The sequence below is a fragment of the Passer domesticus genome, chromosome 6, assembly GCF_036417665.1.
Source record: "Passer domesticus isolate bPasDom1 chromosome 6, bPasDom1.hap1, whole genome shotgun sequence".
In the NCBI taxonomy this organism is placed as follows: domain Eukaryota; kingdom Metazoa; phylum Chordata; class Aves; order Passeriformes; family Passeridae; genus Passer; species Passer domesticus.
The window spans coordinates 47278077-47294520 of NC_087479.1; the positions used below are offsets into that span (position 1 = coordinate 47278077).

Below are 16444 nucleotides of genomic sequence, written 5' to 3' on the forward strand. Positions count from 1 at the left end.
CCAACTTCTGCTGTTCCCTTTCTCTGCAGCAGCTTCTTCCAGGAAGCCTGTGGTCCTGGCTGCATAAGCATAAGTGGTCAGTGACACTAAAATTGCTGCAACATAAAAGGAGTTTTGCAACAGAATGAGCATTTTAATTACAGAGATTTATTCATAAGTAAAAGCATAAAATGGATTAAATTACAATTTTCCAACTCAGGAATTTGAAACTGGTGCAAATAGTTGTTCATATTTCTGTAAAGGCCTGATTCTCCATGTCCTCTGAATGAAGATGTTGTTTGAATTTGCACTAGTTGCAATGATATGGTAATCTCTTAATTATCAAGTGGTTTCTCAGGTTTCTGGGTGATTTCAAAATGAGTTTCACCTGTGGCTTTTGGCTCCACATGAGAGGAAAGGCATTAGTCCCTCTGTGCTGCACTGCTTGTACTTCAAGAATAAATGCAAGGATTTAGCTTTTTATGGGCAGGGAATTAATACAAGCCATTTGTCTACATAGTGATTCTCCTGTAGCCTTGCTCTGCTTCCTTCTGAGGAACTTGTCTGCTCTCCCCTCCTCATGCTGGGAAGTGGAAATGGAGTCTGCCATGCTTTGTTAGCAAGCAAGGTGGTACATTTTGAGATGGTGATTTTCTAACCTGTTAGAAAGCCTGGTGCACACGACTGGAATTAACAGCTGCAGCTGTTAAATAACAAACATTGCCACACCTGGGTCTTGCTCTTGAACAAAGCTGCTTCCCTCCTCTCTTCTCTGCCTATGGAACCAGCACTGAGTTTTTGTTTGTGAGTCTTCCTTCCAAGCAGCACCTTTGCAAAGCCAGAGGCAGCATTGCCTGGGTCTCCAGGAGGGAAATCATCTCTTACTGTGCATAAAACCAGCACATGCATCTTGTTTCTGCAGGTATGTAAGGAACATCACTTCCCAGTTAATTTCTTAAGTGGGACTGGTGAGGTCCTTCCTCTGTGGATTTCCTAGGGGGTGTGTGTGTCTGCCGTTGCTGCCTCTGGTAGCAATGTGTGTTGGGGCTAAGTTCTGCAGGGACTTAAATGATTAAATGCAGGCTGAAATCCTAGAGATTTTAATGGGATTTAAACACAAGCTGAAGGTGTGCTCAGGTGTTTTCTGAAACCAGACCTGAACAGGTAGGTTCCTTTCGGGCTTCGATTCAGGGGGGATGGATCAGGATTGTAGCTTCTCACAGGGATCTTCTAAGAGCATTTATAAAAGTCACTGATGTTGCTGTGAAAACACTGTGAACTATCTGACATGCTCCTTGCTTGCCCTTAATCTAGGAGGCACAGTTGATTTAAAAGCACCAAGCTTTTCCCAGTCCCTGAACTCCATGGGAAAAAACAAAAATGGGGGGAAACCCCTCCCTCTTCCTTAACGTTTTTAAATACTGTGCCTCTTTCCAGTGTTTATGTTCTCACCAGCCAGCGACAGCCCACTCCCCCCAGCGAGACACTGCTCTCCTTTGTCTGAGCCTCCACACAGGCATTTGCACTCATTGCTTCTATAATTTATGGCTGCCCCGGCGCTGAACCCACGCGGCCCCGTTTCTGCCGCTTTCTGTGGCAGAGCTGGAGCTGCAGCTCCGCTCTCCAGCAGTGTCAGCAGTGGCACCTGAGGCCACTCAGACAGTTGCCATCGCTGCAGCACATCCAGCCTTCATGCACCTGTAGGATGCTCACTGCAGCAGGACAGCCACCACCCACTCAGAGGTGACAGGGCTGCCCTGGGACTGACTCTATGGCTGATACCACCCCTTTATAAGCTAAAACTGTTTTCAGTGTTGTTCAATGCTTTCTGTTGGGAACCAGTCTTGCCTGGCTCTGGTTTCAAGTGCTACAGGTGAAGGCTCAGGGATGGCTGAGATAATTTGACCACAGTTTTGGGGAGGGCGTGTTCACAACAGGAACATAGAGTCAGTGTGGGCCCTTGACAGCTTGTTGGCTTTGCAGTTCTGTTGTAAAATGGACTGAAAAATTAAAGTTTATTTCTTTTTTTTTTAAACAAAAAACCAACAAAGAGCAAACATAAAAAAGCTAATCCAAAAAAATCCAAGAGGGCCTTGGTATACTTATGACATTCACAGGTGTGCAGCCACAGATTTGGAGGATTTAGGGGAAAAAATCCTTGTTGATATTGATTAACTGCCTGCCTGGGTTTTCTGCACTTCCCTCTAAGGCATTTGGTACTCTGTCTCAGACACAGAGCAATGCTGCATCTGAGTAATACAAAGGTAGCCTCTGGGTTTTATGGCTTGGCTCAGCATGAGGCTGTGATGTCCCCCTGCCCATGGGCCAAGAGGGATGTATAGCACCCACACAGCTAGAATCTGCTGTTCTTTTGGGGATGTGGAGATAGGAAACGAGGAGGTGAGCAGTGTCACAGCTCAGCACTTTCTCATGTTTTAAGTGTTTTGTGCAAGAACAGGATGGAAGTGCTGAGGCTGGAGACAAAGAGTTTTTGCTTTTTCTGAATTTTTTGTTCCACAGCGGTTTTTGGTCTGTCTCCGTTTGTGTATACAGCAGAAAGTAGAGGGAAGCCTATATGGTTTGGCTTGGGGTTTTTAATGTATGTATGTATGTATAGATACGAAATCTGTATATACAGATCGGGGGGGAAAAAAGGTGAAAACCATTTGGCTAAAAGCATCACCTAGATTTTGTGGCATCAGTGGTCTCCAGTGACCACTGTCAGTCAGAGGGGGAGCAGCACCTTCTTATCTTGTGCCATTTTTCATGGGAGACCTCAAAGGCTGCTGTGATTTGCAGCACTGACTGGATTTCTGCATCTGGGAATGACTGGCTAGAGGAAGGCTCTCAAGCTGATATGCAGTGATGGAAATAAAAACATTCAGCAAGCTGCAATGACTGTGTTAGATGGGGCTTGGTTGAGCATGAATGGGGCAAGCTTGTCTTACCATGTGTTAGATCCATGTGGTGGGAGTTGCTCTGCAACCTGGCTAGTGCTCCCAGAGTGGCTCTCTCCTGTTTCACTGCAGTTGCATCATTGCTTTGCCCAAGCCCAAGCTGTTGCATCTGCCCCCAGTCCTGTTTCTGACACACTGTGAATGCTTGCGTTTCTGCACACTGGGGAGGAAAGGGAAGACACAGACAGCAAAATGCAGAAGTGTTTTCCTTCCTGGATCAAGGAAGGGTTTTGACTGAGTTCACAAGTTTATTCCAGTTTCACTTCATTACTGTCTAGCTTGTGGTTCATAGCTGAGTGTGGGAGTCTGCAGTAGCCACCTCTGGAGGGACATTTCTGAGTGCACCCTCTGTGGTGATGCTGGAAGGACACAAAGTGCTGAGGTTGCAGTTTCTTCTGAGCCTGCACTGCATCTGCTCAGTTTGATTCCTCAAAGGCATAAAGACCCATAGGAGAGGAGGATCCTCCTCCTGCTTCCCACGCTTGTCTTCCTCTTCTGCCATGCCAAGAGTATTCCTGTTTATCAAAAAGGAGGAAGGTGGTTTTGTCTTTGAGACAGTCCTGATATCTCCTTTCACTATGTTCTCCTTGAGCTTTGCAGAGGGATTTTTACCCAACAGCAGTTGCAAAGGTGGTTCACTAAGACTCAGACCATTGTTCTTGGTACAAGTCTACATTAGTTTCCACCTAAGTGACACTTCCAGGTTGCCCAGACAGAGGCATTCACTGGCAGCAGGATTGGGATTCATTAGCATCTTTGTCTTGCAAAGACATCAGGAACTGAAGGCAGACCTTGTCTCATCTTTCTGTTCCAAATCCAGTTACAGGTAAAACTTATCCTGATAAATAACCTAAGTAAAAAATGTCATTTTTCCTCCTGAAGGAGGTAAGGTAGAAATTTGCTTTAGTTTTAATAGCCAAAGGCAAGAACTCTACTTGCTTAGAGTACATGTCTTCCTGCAGTCATACATTCTGCTTCTTTGGGGATAAAGGATGATAAATAATCTCAAAATTCCTTTTTTCTTTTACTTAAGGTGAAAAATGGTACTTACTGAGTCAGTTGGAATCAGCTGCATCCATTTCAGTGGTGATTTTCCATTTGTTGTATCCAGCAACCCATCAATATAATTCCTAAATTAATATTTCATTAAGGAATGCAGACAGAAATGGAAGGCAGCAATTATTTACCTGATTTGGAGCTGGAATATTTCACCCAGCTTCTTCCAGGAAAAGAATTAGTGTAAGGTGTGACCTCCATATCACTCAAGCTGGAGATTTTTCCTAACCAAAGCCCAGCTAATGCTTTGCCTTCAGTTCATGATATTCCTTACTGATGAGCACTGCTGGCTCAGTCTCCCTCCAAGGGAGAGCTTTGTCCAGCAGAACTCTTCCAGCAGTGGATCACAGCATGTCACCAGGAACAGGAAAATCCACTTGACTATTATGATGCTTGTGTGGGAGGAGTAAAAGATCTTTCAAAAAACAGATGGACTTTCTCTTCTCCAGCTGTATTGGCCCATTTCATGCTAAGTACTGTTTAAGTGATGGAGCACAGTTCTTTATCTTAAAGCACATTATTAACAGCATCAGTGTAAGCACTCAACAATCATCCTGTTGTTTCAATGTGAGACAAACCACCCTGAGTATTTTTAATATTTTTTCCCCAACAACCAGTCTAAGATACAGAAAAAGAAAATTGTCTTGAGGCAATGGACTCAAAGTTGCCCATCAGGGGAGTGTGTGATAGAAATCTGTTGAGGATGGCAATTGAGTACAAAGCAGTGCTGCAGTCTAGCTCTTCACTGTGTTAGTAGCTGGATCAATGGAAAATATGGGGATGAACTTCTGCTGGTTCTAGCAATGTTGCAAATAAGTCATGAAACCTTCTGGTGACTGTCTCACGAATTCAGACTTTAATTTTTACATCATCAGGCATGCATGAGCAAGCATGATATTTTAGGCTGGATAAATGCTCCCATGCATGACACATGCTTCAGAGCCTGGCTGCAGCTCTGAGTATAAACATAACCCCCTCCCAGGCAGCTAAGTGTGATATTTTGCTCTCCTATGTCTTCTCTAATTAAACCAGACTTCTTGTATGCTCTGTGGCACAGTCTTCTGCACAGAAAGAAACAGAGAGTAATAAATACTGAGATTTTTCTACTATCTACCTATCTCTGAAGTATTTAAATGAAAAAGCTGTCTGCAGTAGTCTTTGAAAACAGACCATTATGTTGTATGAAAACAGCAGTTTTTCCCTCCAAAATCAAATGATCCTAGCTAAAATCAGAAAGAGGATGTGGTGGAACTACAAGCAATTCACTCTTTAAAAAATGGATTTAGAGTTTGGTATTCCCTTACTAGGATCTGAATAGCCTATTCAGATAATGTCTGGATATAAATGCTAGATATAATTGCTAGATAGAAATGCTGAGAATGACTAATCAGCAAATTGTACTCTTAGGCTTGCCCAGACACACATTCTAAAAGGAAATTATTGCTATTAAACATTTTCCATTTAATGACTTGTGTTTTCAGCTCTTGGAGGCTGCTTGACAAAATGAGAATAAAAAAGTCAGTAGGTAACTGAGAAGTCAGTTCACAAGCAAGCTCAGAAATGTTGCAGTTGAAGTCTCTAGTAGTCATTATGTACCTGGAGATTACCATCATCATTTCCAGCACTGCAGCTGAGCTGGCTGTGAAATTATGACTGCTTATGATTTTTTTCAATTATTGTTTCCAACAGCTGAAATAATTTTCAGCCACTGTTTTGTTATGGGCATCTTGTTCCTTCAGTTCTTTCCTATCCACTGTTATCCTTCAAACAGCTACCTCTCCCAGTATTTCCTGGCCCAGATTTCAAGAGATCTTTAGAAAGTAGTTAAACTTCTGGGTTGCTTTCACCCCTTGAACCCCTGTTTGAACATAGCCACTTGCTTGAACCCTTTCATTTTTTTCTTTTTAAGTCATCCAAATTTAGGCCTTTTGCATGAAAGCTCAGTATCCTGACTCTCATGGTAAATATGAAAAGACAAATATTGTGCATGCAGCACTGGTTCCCTTACCAAAACACATATGTATGTTGTCACAGCACAAAATAATTTTTATCCCTGCATCTTAGACTGGGATCAGGATATTCAAAAGGTTATAATCGCTTAGGTTAAGAAACCCGCTGCTTTCTTGTTCCTTTCTCCACAACAGGAGCTCAAAAGATTATTCTTTTTTTTCATTATTCTTAATCCAATTCTTCAGTGGAAATGGACGTTCTTTTTATTGAATCCATTTATTTAATTGCTGCTTCTGGAAAGCTATTTCATGGCCCACAAGAAGTTAGAAAAGCTTGGATATTTTCCTTTTGATTGGGTTATAAGGTTTGCTGTGGGGAAGGTTGGTGCAGAAGTCATCTAGAAATCTGCTCTTATTGTTGCACCCACCTCAGTTTATGCACTCTGATACCCCAGAGGATCATCCTTCTTCCTCACCTGTGTGGAACAGCTCAGTGTCAGACATTTTGCTATGGAGTATTTTTTTCTTGGCCCATAATATCTGAGCTCTGTCTGTCACTGGTCTCTCTTATGAAATGTTGATAGCCATGGAAAATCTTTTGATGTGTGCCTTCAAACTCTATTCCTGGAGGCACTGGATGCAAATAGTAATCTCAACCCCCTGCTCCCTTGCCTCCCTGGTTATCACTCTCTGTTTGTTGCTTGTGTTTGGGACAGCTGGGCAGGACAGAGCAATCTTGCAGTAATAGATGTAACCACCTTGAATGATCTTGGTTTCACCCCTGAGCAGAGAGTGCTGGGGTTTATTCCTTAGAGGAATTTCCAAGTATGAACCTTTAGGCTGAGCTGCAGAGCCTCCCTGAGAGGTGGCTCTGTTCCCAGAGAGGTCCCTGTGTGGCCACCTGCTCTGCCTGTCTCCCAGTGATTTTCCCTCCTGAAAGACAAGCACTGACTGCAGGCCCACTCGGACTGGTGCTGCTGAGGAAGCAAGGGAAAATGAAAGGAAGAAATGAGGTTTTGACTCCAGGCACTGAGGGCAACTGTCATATTTTTTTTTCCTCTGACACCCGAGTGGGAGTTGGCTGGGATCTGTCAAGCTTCAAGTTCTCACACATTTGGTAAATATTTAGGGTCTGACTCACCACTGAATCACTCCCATTATTTTTTTAACTCTGTTCAGAGGAATGGTTCTGCCACTTAGACAACACCAACCCTCTGAGGTCCTCTCACTTTTTGTACTCTAGCATCTCATGGTCATGTGTGCCTGTCCTCACAGTACCACCTTCAGGATGGGGAGATGGCGTCAGCCCTGGCTGGCAGAGGGGCTCAGAGGCACGCTGGTCGCAGGCACCCAAGTTCATCTCTGACACAAAATCCAAAACTGGCCAAAAGCTCCAGCCATCAGCTGGTGAGACCCTGGCTCCTTAGTGTCTGGTGCGTCGCGCAACAGCCCCTGCTGCTGCCTGGGGGTCATTTTAGTAGCTGCACTACTTGTATTGCTATACCTGGGAGAGCTTCTGTGGAAATCAGGAAGAGCAGAAGAGCACAATTCCCCCCAGAGATGACTGTGATCAGTGTTTTGTACCTACAGACCTCTGCTTTCATTGCAGGTAGAAGACAGCATGATGGATGTGTATGATTTTGTGTACGAGGAGGTGAGGAGGAACACCTCCAGCTTCAGGAGGCACGAGCTGACTGCCATCCATGAAGCAGTAAGTTGTCTTTTACCTGCAGGAAAAAACCTTGCCCTGGGGTATCTTCCTGAGGGCTTTGGCAGGCTGGGGCTGACACCTGTGCTCTGTCTCGTGAATGCTGCAATGCCATTTTCCCTCAAGAACTGAGTCCTCCAGCCTGCTGTGAGTCTGTTCCTCTCTTTTTATTCTTCCTTTCTCATATCTGACCAACCAGATTACCAACAAGAACAAAGGGCCACCTTTCTGAGCATCACTGTGGTGCAAGATCTACAGAGCTTCTGCCCTGCAGCTGCCATAGTATTTTCTGTCTCAGCAGCCCCTGTGAATTACTCCCTATCTGTGGTACAAGATATGCACCTGGTCAAGTAGAGATGAAGGGGCAGGAATTCCACATAGTCAAGCAGTAGCATTTTCATGTGGTTGTCCCTATTTATCCTCAAGTTTGTGTCTGAGGAGTACTGGAGGCTACATGGCCTCTTACAGAGCTGGAGACTGCTGTCAGGCTCCCAAAAACCACTACCCAGGATGCTGTTGGTCTGCGTAGCTCAGCAGGTAGGCAAGGGTGGTTACCCAGAGCACAGGGAGGACACTTGCCCCCAGAGCCACAGGAGATGAGTGAGGATGTCCCCCACAGTGAGAAACTCCCGAGTCCCTGCTGAGTAAAGGAGATGCCATTCCCTTGCACAGCAGGGCTTGTTTGGGGAGTGAGTTCATGGCACACACAAGGCTGGATGGGGAGGTCAGCCCTGCTCAGCTGTTTCCAGACACCTCCCACACAACTCCCTGTATCCTTCTATATTTTCTTAAATCATCATAACAAGTACTTTTCAAAGCTATTTCTATCTGTGCTTCTCAAAACACAGAAGAGGTCAAATGTTCCTTTTTGCAGCGGTGGTGGCGGCCCTCAGAGCCATGCCCAGGCATGGAAGTGCTTGCTCTCAGGGTTGTGGAGCAGCACGCCCAGGGTCCCATTTGACAAGGAGAACCAGGCACAATGTCTGGCTTCACCAGTTGCTTATTTTAGTTGCTACTTGAAATGATGGAGAAGCAGTCTTTCTACTCATGGGTTTTTTTCCCCTTCTGCCAGAGTTCCAAACTGTGCAGTGCACCACAGCTGTAGGAAACCAGCTCCCTGGTGGGTGTTGCTGGGCATCCCCTCAGCCCATAACAATTACTGGAAACATGAGTCTGCATCCCTGGGCTTTCTGGAGCAGCCACTGGGAGCATTAATATGACCACAGAGGAAGGGCTCGGCCCCACTCCCAGGCAGCAGTCCTGGGGGAGCATGAGCAAGTTTGAGGCCAGATCCATCCACCTCCCCTGAATTTAGCTTGCATTGCTGCAGTTGTTGATTCCTACGTGCTTTGCTCCTTGCCACCCTGGTTGGGTAGCCCTGCCTGAGGCAGCAGGGGCCCATTGCCAGCACCTCCTGCTGCAGCAGCTGGTCGCAAGGGGAGAGCCCTGGTGAGCAGCTGGCTGACTTCTCCCTCTCTTGCAGTTCCTTTGCTGTGGGAAGCACTCTCCTTTTGGGGACACAACCGATGTTGAGAACAAGACATGCCCACCCAACCAAGTGCATGATGAAGGACAGGTAAGGGAAAGGATTCTTCCACACCATAGTGGGGTTGTGCCTCTACTTTCTAGCTATCAAAACCTCACTTGTGCTAAAGTGTTAATGAGAATTGTGCTTTTTGATGGTTTGGGGTTGAAACAGATTGGGATTTCTTTTGTTGGGGTTTTGTTGTTTCAATAACACCGGACACAGTATGGGAGTAGTGCTCCCTATTCAGCTCTAGGGTCCAGCACAGGAAGGGCATTGACCTGGTGGAGCAAGTCCAGAGGAGGCCACCAATATGATCAGAGGGATGGTGCATCTCTCCTACGAGGAATGGCTTAAAGGATTGCTTTTGTTCAGCCTGGAAAAGAGATGGCATGGAGGTGACCTAATTGTGTCCTTCTAGAAAAGGAGAAAGATGTGAGAAAGATGGAGAGGGACTTTTTGAAGGAGGGTGCAATGACAGGACAAGGGGGAATGTCTTGAAACTGACAGTAGTTTCAGATTAAATAGTGGGAAAAAATTCTTTACTGTGAGGGTGGTGAGGTACTGGCACAGGTTGCCCAGAGAATTTAGGAATTCCCCATACGTGGCAGTGTTTAAGGCCAGGTGGGATGGAGCTCTGAGCAACCTGGTCTCGGGAAAGGTGTCCCTGCCCATGGCTGGGGGGCTGGAACTGGATGGGGTCTTTAAGGTCCCTTCCAACTCAAATGATTCTATGATTCTGTGAATTAGGAGGAAGAGCCCTGGCGGATCAGCAGGTCTCAGACCCACAGATGCAGTTTCCTTCACTGTTTTAAAAAGCCTTCAAAATGCTTGTGTTTGCAGCTTGTCACTTCCCTCCAGCTTCCTGCTCATCTCCTGTGCTTGCAGAGAGTGTGAGATATCACAGGCATGTATCAGAGCACAAAAAACCCTGACTTTTCCACATGACACTAATTTCTGACACTTAAAATGTGTTCCAGTTAACAGCAAATGTGGAATTTGATGTAATTACTTTTTCTCCAGGGCATTAAATAGGTATTAAAATGAGAAGCTTATGAAGCAGGCTGTGATGCCCAGCAGGAGCTTCCTCCAGTACGCTTCATTCTGGCTCTTTCAAGTATCTCAGTGAGGCTGCTGGAGAAGCCACCAGTATTAGACTGTAGTGTGCTGAAACTACAACTTCATAGTCTCTGAGCCTATCTGTGGCACGATGATGTTAATCCACCGGAGTTGCTAAAGCCACCAGCATCAATATATGGTGTTGAAAGACCAAAACCACAGTGCTGCAGCGATACAAACACGTTGTCAGGTGAAGATGTCAAGCGCTAGCAGCAACCGTGGTGCACGGGCGCACGGCAGCCCGCAGGGGCAGCGTGTCAAAGCACAGCCTCCAGGAATGTCACATCCCAGGACAGGGTGGAACTCGGCTCAAAGAGCAGGAAGGGAGAGCAGAACAAAGCTGGGCACTGTATGGGCGACTCATTCCTCCCACTTAGTGGTCTGTTTCCCTCGCTTGGGAGCCGGGGAAGTGAGTGGGAGGATGTGCTTTGTGTGACACAGGAAACCACAGAGGCTGGTGGCCACACTACGCTCACTCCTGGCTTTGAATGCTCTTTCCTTGTTCTGCAAATCCCTTCATTAAGGGCATGCTCTTGCATTTCTGAAATGGCTGTCTTGGCTAACACCTCAGGGATTTCTGTGAGGCCATTGGTATGCTTAAGGCTAATGTATATTAATGCTTGCAGCACCTCGCAAAATCGAGCTGTTCATTTAGTAACCTTGGGGAATGCATTTGGCATCACACTGTGCTCTGCTTTTCTATCTTTCCACTTCCTTCTTTCAATTTTTCAGTGGGTGAAAAGAAAAAAGCTTTTGCTTGACCACAGTTAAGCACACATCCTCCACAGTCCAAAATGCACCACACCAATAAAATTGTAGGCGTGTTGTAGTAACAGAAAAGATACCACAGATGTTTGCCTTCCCAAGCTGCAGCAGCAGCATAAGAAGGGAGAACTGCCCAGCTGTGCAATGCTGCACCCCTTTCTTGCCTCCTTTTCTCTCTGAGGCTGTGGAAGTGCTGTTGTGGGGATAAAGCCCCCCGCCAAGCTGCTGCTGTGTTGCAAGGGGTATTTGTTTCTCTCTTCCCAGGACTGCCTGCGAGAGATCCAGGACTTTCTGAAGAAGCACATGGACTTTGTCTTCTCGCTCCTGGGCATCGCCATTGGCTTCACGGTAACAGTGTCTGTCCTGTCACATTTTGGCCCTGAAAGGCAGGATACAGTATCCTGAATTAGTATTCTGATTAGCCCCCAGAAGCTAGAATTTTGGGTGATTTTGGATGCTGGCAGCAGAGAAACAAGCAATGGTGGACTCCACTGTGGAAACTGGGAAAGGGTCAGGAATCTGGCCAGGCTGATAGGTGGAGGGGTTTTTCTGCAGGAAGATACTCTCTAGATGGTTTTTGTGCCCTAACAAGGCATGGCATTTGGGAGTGCGGAGCAGGATGCAGCAGCAGTTGCATTTCATCTACTCAGGCTTGCCTGCATGACTTCTCCTGTGAGTGAGAGGCCATGTCACCTCGCTGGGGCCTTGTGGATTATGTAGGAAGCCAGCAGCAATGGCAGAAAAGGAGAATCAGTAAACCCTTTGTATTTTAGAAAACTTGCTACCTCCTAGATCAGCCTGGGAAGCTGCTTGTGCAGCAAGAGCTGGAAGATCTTGAAAGTTACTGAGCACCAGCAGTGGAGCTAGAGAGCTGTGCAGAAGGGGAAGGTCTCATCCTATTAATGATCACTATATGAATCTGATGAGGTTCATCTCGGGCAATGTGTGGGTAAATCACAGGCTCATAAGGAGCAGGCTGCAAAGGAGAGGCAAAGAGTGTGTTGTCTGGGCTCCCAGGTTCTGTCTTTGAAGGAGTAACATGCAGAGGAGGGGTGAAATCATCTTCAGATGATGGCTCATGTAGAAAGGCTCTGCAGTTAATTTTTGGGAGAACAAAAGAGAAGATGCTGCAAAAAGAGAAGAGAAAGAGAAGACATGCTGCAAGAGAAGCATGTCTTTCAGTGGTGAGGGGGCTCTGGGGCTGTATGGGGATGGTCTCTTTGGAGCTGGAGCAGGCCACTAGTTAAAACCAGCCTTCTTGTTTGCCCACCCACTGTGTGACAGAGGTGTATCACTGTAATTACCTGTACACAAGGACTCTGAACGTGTGGTGATGCACACCAGAAAAGAGCATGTGCCAGGAGACTCCATTCTCCACCATGAAGGAATGATATCACCATGATGTGACATCTCCATGCTGCTTCCCAGCTGCGATGACCTTTCTTATTGAAAGTGTATTTGGAGATTGTTTTATGCCTTGTGTCCGCCTTGGCACATTTATGGATTAGAAGAGTCTTCTCCATCTAAATAAAACCCAGAGGAACAAACTATTTGTATTTTATAGCAGTAAAGTAGGAAAACATTCAGGCATTGCTATGGAGCTGTAAATGTGAAGTCATGTGTGAATATTTGGTGTCACTTTCCAATTTTTCTCAAGTATAAGGAGAATTTCACTGCAGCTATATTCAGATAAAAGCTGGAGCACTTTTATAACAGATACACTTTTTTCACAGCTTGATGCTATAGCCAGATAAGGCAGCTGTCTTTGAAGCCTGTGCTAGAGGAAATCTCGCCACGCAGTTCGCTATTGTGATGGCAGGATGCAAGGGAAGCACAAAAAGAGGACTAGAGCTGCTCTGATGTCACTGTCCCTCAGCCAACAATGCTCACACATCCCCAGATCAAGCTGCAAGCAAAGGCATTAGCACATTAGGGCATACTTGAAGAAAGAGCACATTGTTACAGCCCTCATTATCCTTCCCACAGCAGCCTTACCTTGGATATGTTGCCTGTGTTAATTCTGATGTGTGATACACTAGGCAGAGTATCACAATACAGAGGAAATACACTGTCCTCTGCATTCATAACTGTTTGGGGTTGGTTTAGGCGTTTGTCTGTTTGTTTGTTTTGTTGGGGTTTTTTCTTCATAGAAGACATGGGTGTTGTGGTTTTTTCTCCCTATGGTATCTTTACAAAAGGCTACTATTATAAGAGGTATGTTTGTTTGCATAGAGGAATGTTCTGTGGCAGGAATTAAATCTGAATTTCCTGGCTTCATCTTATTTCATGGTATTTTTAGGGCCAGGTTTGAGCTGTGCTATGCTAACTCCAATCAGATGTTTTAACCATGTGTTGCTTTTTTTTTAAACTTCCGTGTCAGAAATGGTGTTGAGCACTTCACTGAAAACAGCTCTGCTCAGTAAACTGTGACAACAGGCAATATTTATGATTGCTTATTTGCACAGATGGAGCATCATAATCAGTTATACACTTAATGCCTATCTCATTTATTTCCTTTTAGGTTTATGGGATGTTCCTAACTTCATTCCTCTGGTTCTCCATCCACTTCAGCAGTAACCTGTACCGGAAAGGCAAATACATCCTGCGAGAGAGGTAGAAACCTGATGCCTGGGCATCCCTACCAGGCAGAGCCAGCTCTTGGCACAGGAAGAGCTCTGAAGTCACCCACAAAATGCCCTGGGAAGGTATTGAGTGGGGTCAGGTGGTGGGATATGTGTCACACATTTCCCCTGTCCTGCACTACAACTGGGCTCAGAGATGCAGATTCCCTCAAAGGGAGACATATGGGCTGTGGCTCCACAAGAAGGACCCAAGAAGTTCTTTACAACCAAATGGAGAGAAAAGCCCAGCAAAAATCACAGCATTAAAACAAACTTCTCTTGTGCTGTCATCTGAGCAGTTCCCTGTGAACCCCAAAGATGCAATTTTCCTAAGAAGATGGCTTTGGATCGCAGCCCAGGATCAACGTTGCACTATCAGTAAATAAATGACAGAAGTGTGTCACTACCAATGGGAAATGTGCTCTCCCAGCCTGGACACTTCCAATGATTAACTTTGGCATGTTTCTGATAATGCTGGATGCTACATAGACATCCAGTGACTATCAGCTAGTTTTCCCATTTTCAAATGCTACCAAATTTATAGAACTTTTGGTAGAGATCAGGACAAAAAGTCAGAAAATAGTGAATGAGCTTTGAAACAACTGACCAACAGAAGGACATATTTCTGTTATTCTTCTTTGCTAATGCAACACAACTTTTTTTATTATTATTATTAGGATTTAGACAGCCTCCTAAATCTTGATGCCACACTGATTTCACATGGGCTTGTTAAGCCACACCTGTGTCTAATGCTGGGCCCCTCAGTTTAGGAAGGACGTTGAGATGCTCAAACATGTTCAGAGAAGGGCCAGAAAGCTGGTGAGGGGTCTAGAGCACAAGCTCTGTGAAAAGTGGCTGAGGAAGCTGGTGTTTAGCCTGGAAAAAAGGACTCTCAGGGTGACCTTATTTATCACTCTTTACAACAACTGCCTGAAAGGACGGTGTAGCCAGGTGTTGGTTGGTCTCTTCTCCCAGGCAACCAGTGACGGGATGAGAGGACACAGTCTTAAGCTGTGCCAGGGGAAGTTTAGACTAGACACTAGAGAAAAATTGTTCACAGAAGAAGGGATTGAGCATTGGAATGGGCTGCCCAGGGAGGTGGTGGAGTCACCATCCCTGGAGGTGTTTAAAAAAAGACTGGACGTGGCACTCAGTGGCATGGTTTAGTTGATAAGGTGGTGTTAGGTCATAGGTTGAACTTGGTGATCTCCAACCTGGCTGATTGTGTGATTCTGTAACTTCCGGCCCCAGCTCTGTGTTTATCAGGCTTTGCTAACCCCCTGTGCTCTTGTGGTAAAAGGACTTTGATATTACACACACAAACAGAAGTTTAAATCTATAAGAGAACAGGACTGATCTCCAGCCAGGTCAAACAATACAATGTCCAACTCCACGTCCTTTTTACATCACTTTATCAATAATAAACAGAATTTGTAAAAGGCTGTCAGTCTAGCTGAAACAACAGCTCCCTGGCTTGCCATGTCCTCATGTTGAGGAGGCAGAGCAGCTTCTGAGCTGAAACCCATCATTGCAGTATATGTAGCTGTAAATTATACAGCTGTGTGAAATGTCTGTTGAGCCAGCAACAGCTTTCTCTTCTTTGTACATAGTGGGTTTTAGGCATGAAAAATTGTAAGTAGCAATTGTTTACTGAGATAAACATGGGCAACTCTGTGCTGATGTTCAGGACAAGTCCTGGCCCTCTGGCAGGGGCTGCTGCATATACAAGAACAGCAGTACAGCCTACAGCACCTGGCTGGCATTTTAACCTGGGCTGCAAATACCTTGCATTGGAAAGAGTTGTTGTGCAGGGCTGAGGGAAGCTGTCATTTCTCATTCCACACTCTTGGAACCAGCAGAGCTTCACTGCTGACTTCACTGGAAGCAGGATGAAGTTCAAACTGCCCCAGTGTATATTCAAGCTACCTCCTGGCAGTCACCAACACACCTCAGTCTGGCAGGAAATTGGGTATGATATGCACTTTCTAGTGGGGAAGTATTCACTTACACATGTATATGTATCATCACATATATTGATCTCTGGAAAGAGACCATCTCGTTTGTGAGCTCCAGCTGCTGCTGTCAGGCTACTGCTATTGTTATTCCTCAGGCCAGGTGGTAGCTCATATGACTCATGGTTGCTTCAATAAATTTCTTGCAAAAGGCCATCAATCCTCCTCTTTTTTGTGCCATGCATGAAGCTGCCTGCATTGCTTGGGGGTTTACACCATGGGGGGACTCAGTAATTGTTTCAGTGCTGGGAAGAGACACTCCCCAGGCAGCTTGTGCTTGCCAGTCCCAGCAGTGTGCTGGAGGGAGAGGATAGCCTTGCTCCTTTGGAGGAAAAGGAGCAGTTCATCGACCTTGTCCCATCCTTAACCAGCTGATGGGCCAGCAGGCTGGCACCTCTCAGGGAGTAATGCAAGCAGAAGAAGGAAAAATGCTTAAGGATGTGTTTAAGCTGTAACAACCAGAGTATTTATATAGAAAAAATGTCTATGGTTTCTCTTTTTTAAGGATTAGGTTGTCAGGTCTTGCACGCTGCTCTGCATTGGCTAGTTAACTGCTGATATTCTACCACATCAAAAAGCATCATGGACAAATTGGTGGAGTCAGTGTCATCAGTGTGGGTTACCTGCTGAAGCCTCATCAACAGGTACAAAAAAATCTCTGTTAAAGCATCACCACCAGGACTGCTGAAGCTTTAGATGTTCTACCTTCCCAGGTCAGTTTTTAATGTAAAGGCATAGTTGTAGACAGGAGTA

General features: G+C 45.5%; 1 protein-coding gene across 1 annotated transcript in view; it reads left to right on the forward strand.

Annotated features, from left to right (window-relative positions):
- Positions 1 to 15847, forward strand: part of TSPAN32 (tetraspanin 32) — a 37181-nt gene extending 21334 nt beyond the window's left edge. Inside the window, exons 5-8 of the mRNA XM_064425235.1 lie at positions 7551 to 7652; positions 9133 to 9225; positions 11323 to 11406; positions 13580 to 15847. Of these exons, the coding sequence (XP_064281305.1) occupies positions 7551 to 7652; positions 9133 to 9225; positions 11323 to 11406; positions 13580 to 13675 (375 nt within the window). The 3' untranslated portion in view covers positions 13676 to 15847. The remainder of the gene's footprint in view (positions 1 to 7550; positions 7653 to 9132; positions 9226 to 11322; positions 11407 to 13579) is intronic.
- The last annotated feature ends 597 nt before the right edge of the window (positions 15848 to 16444 follow it).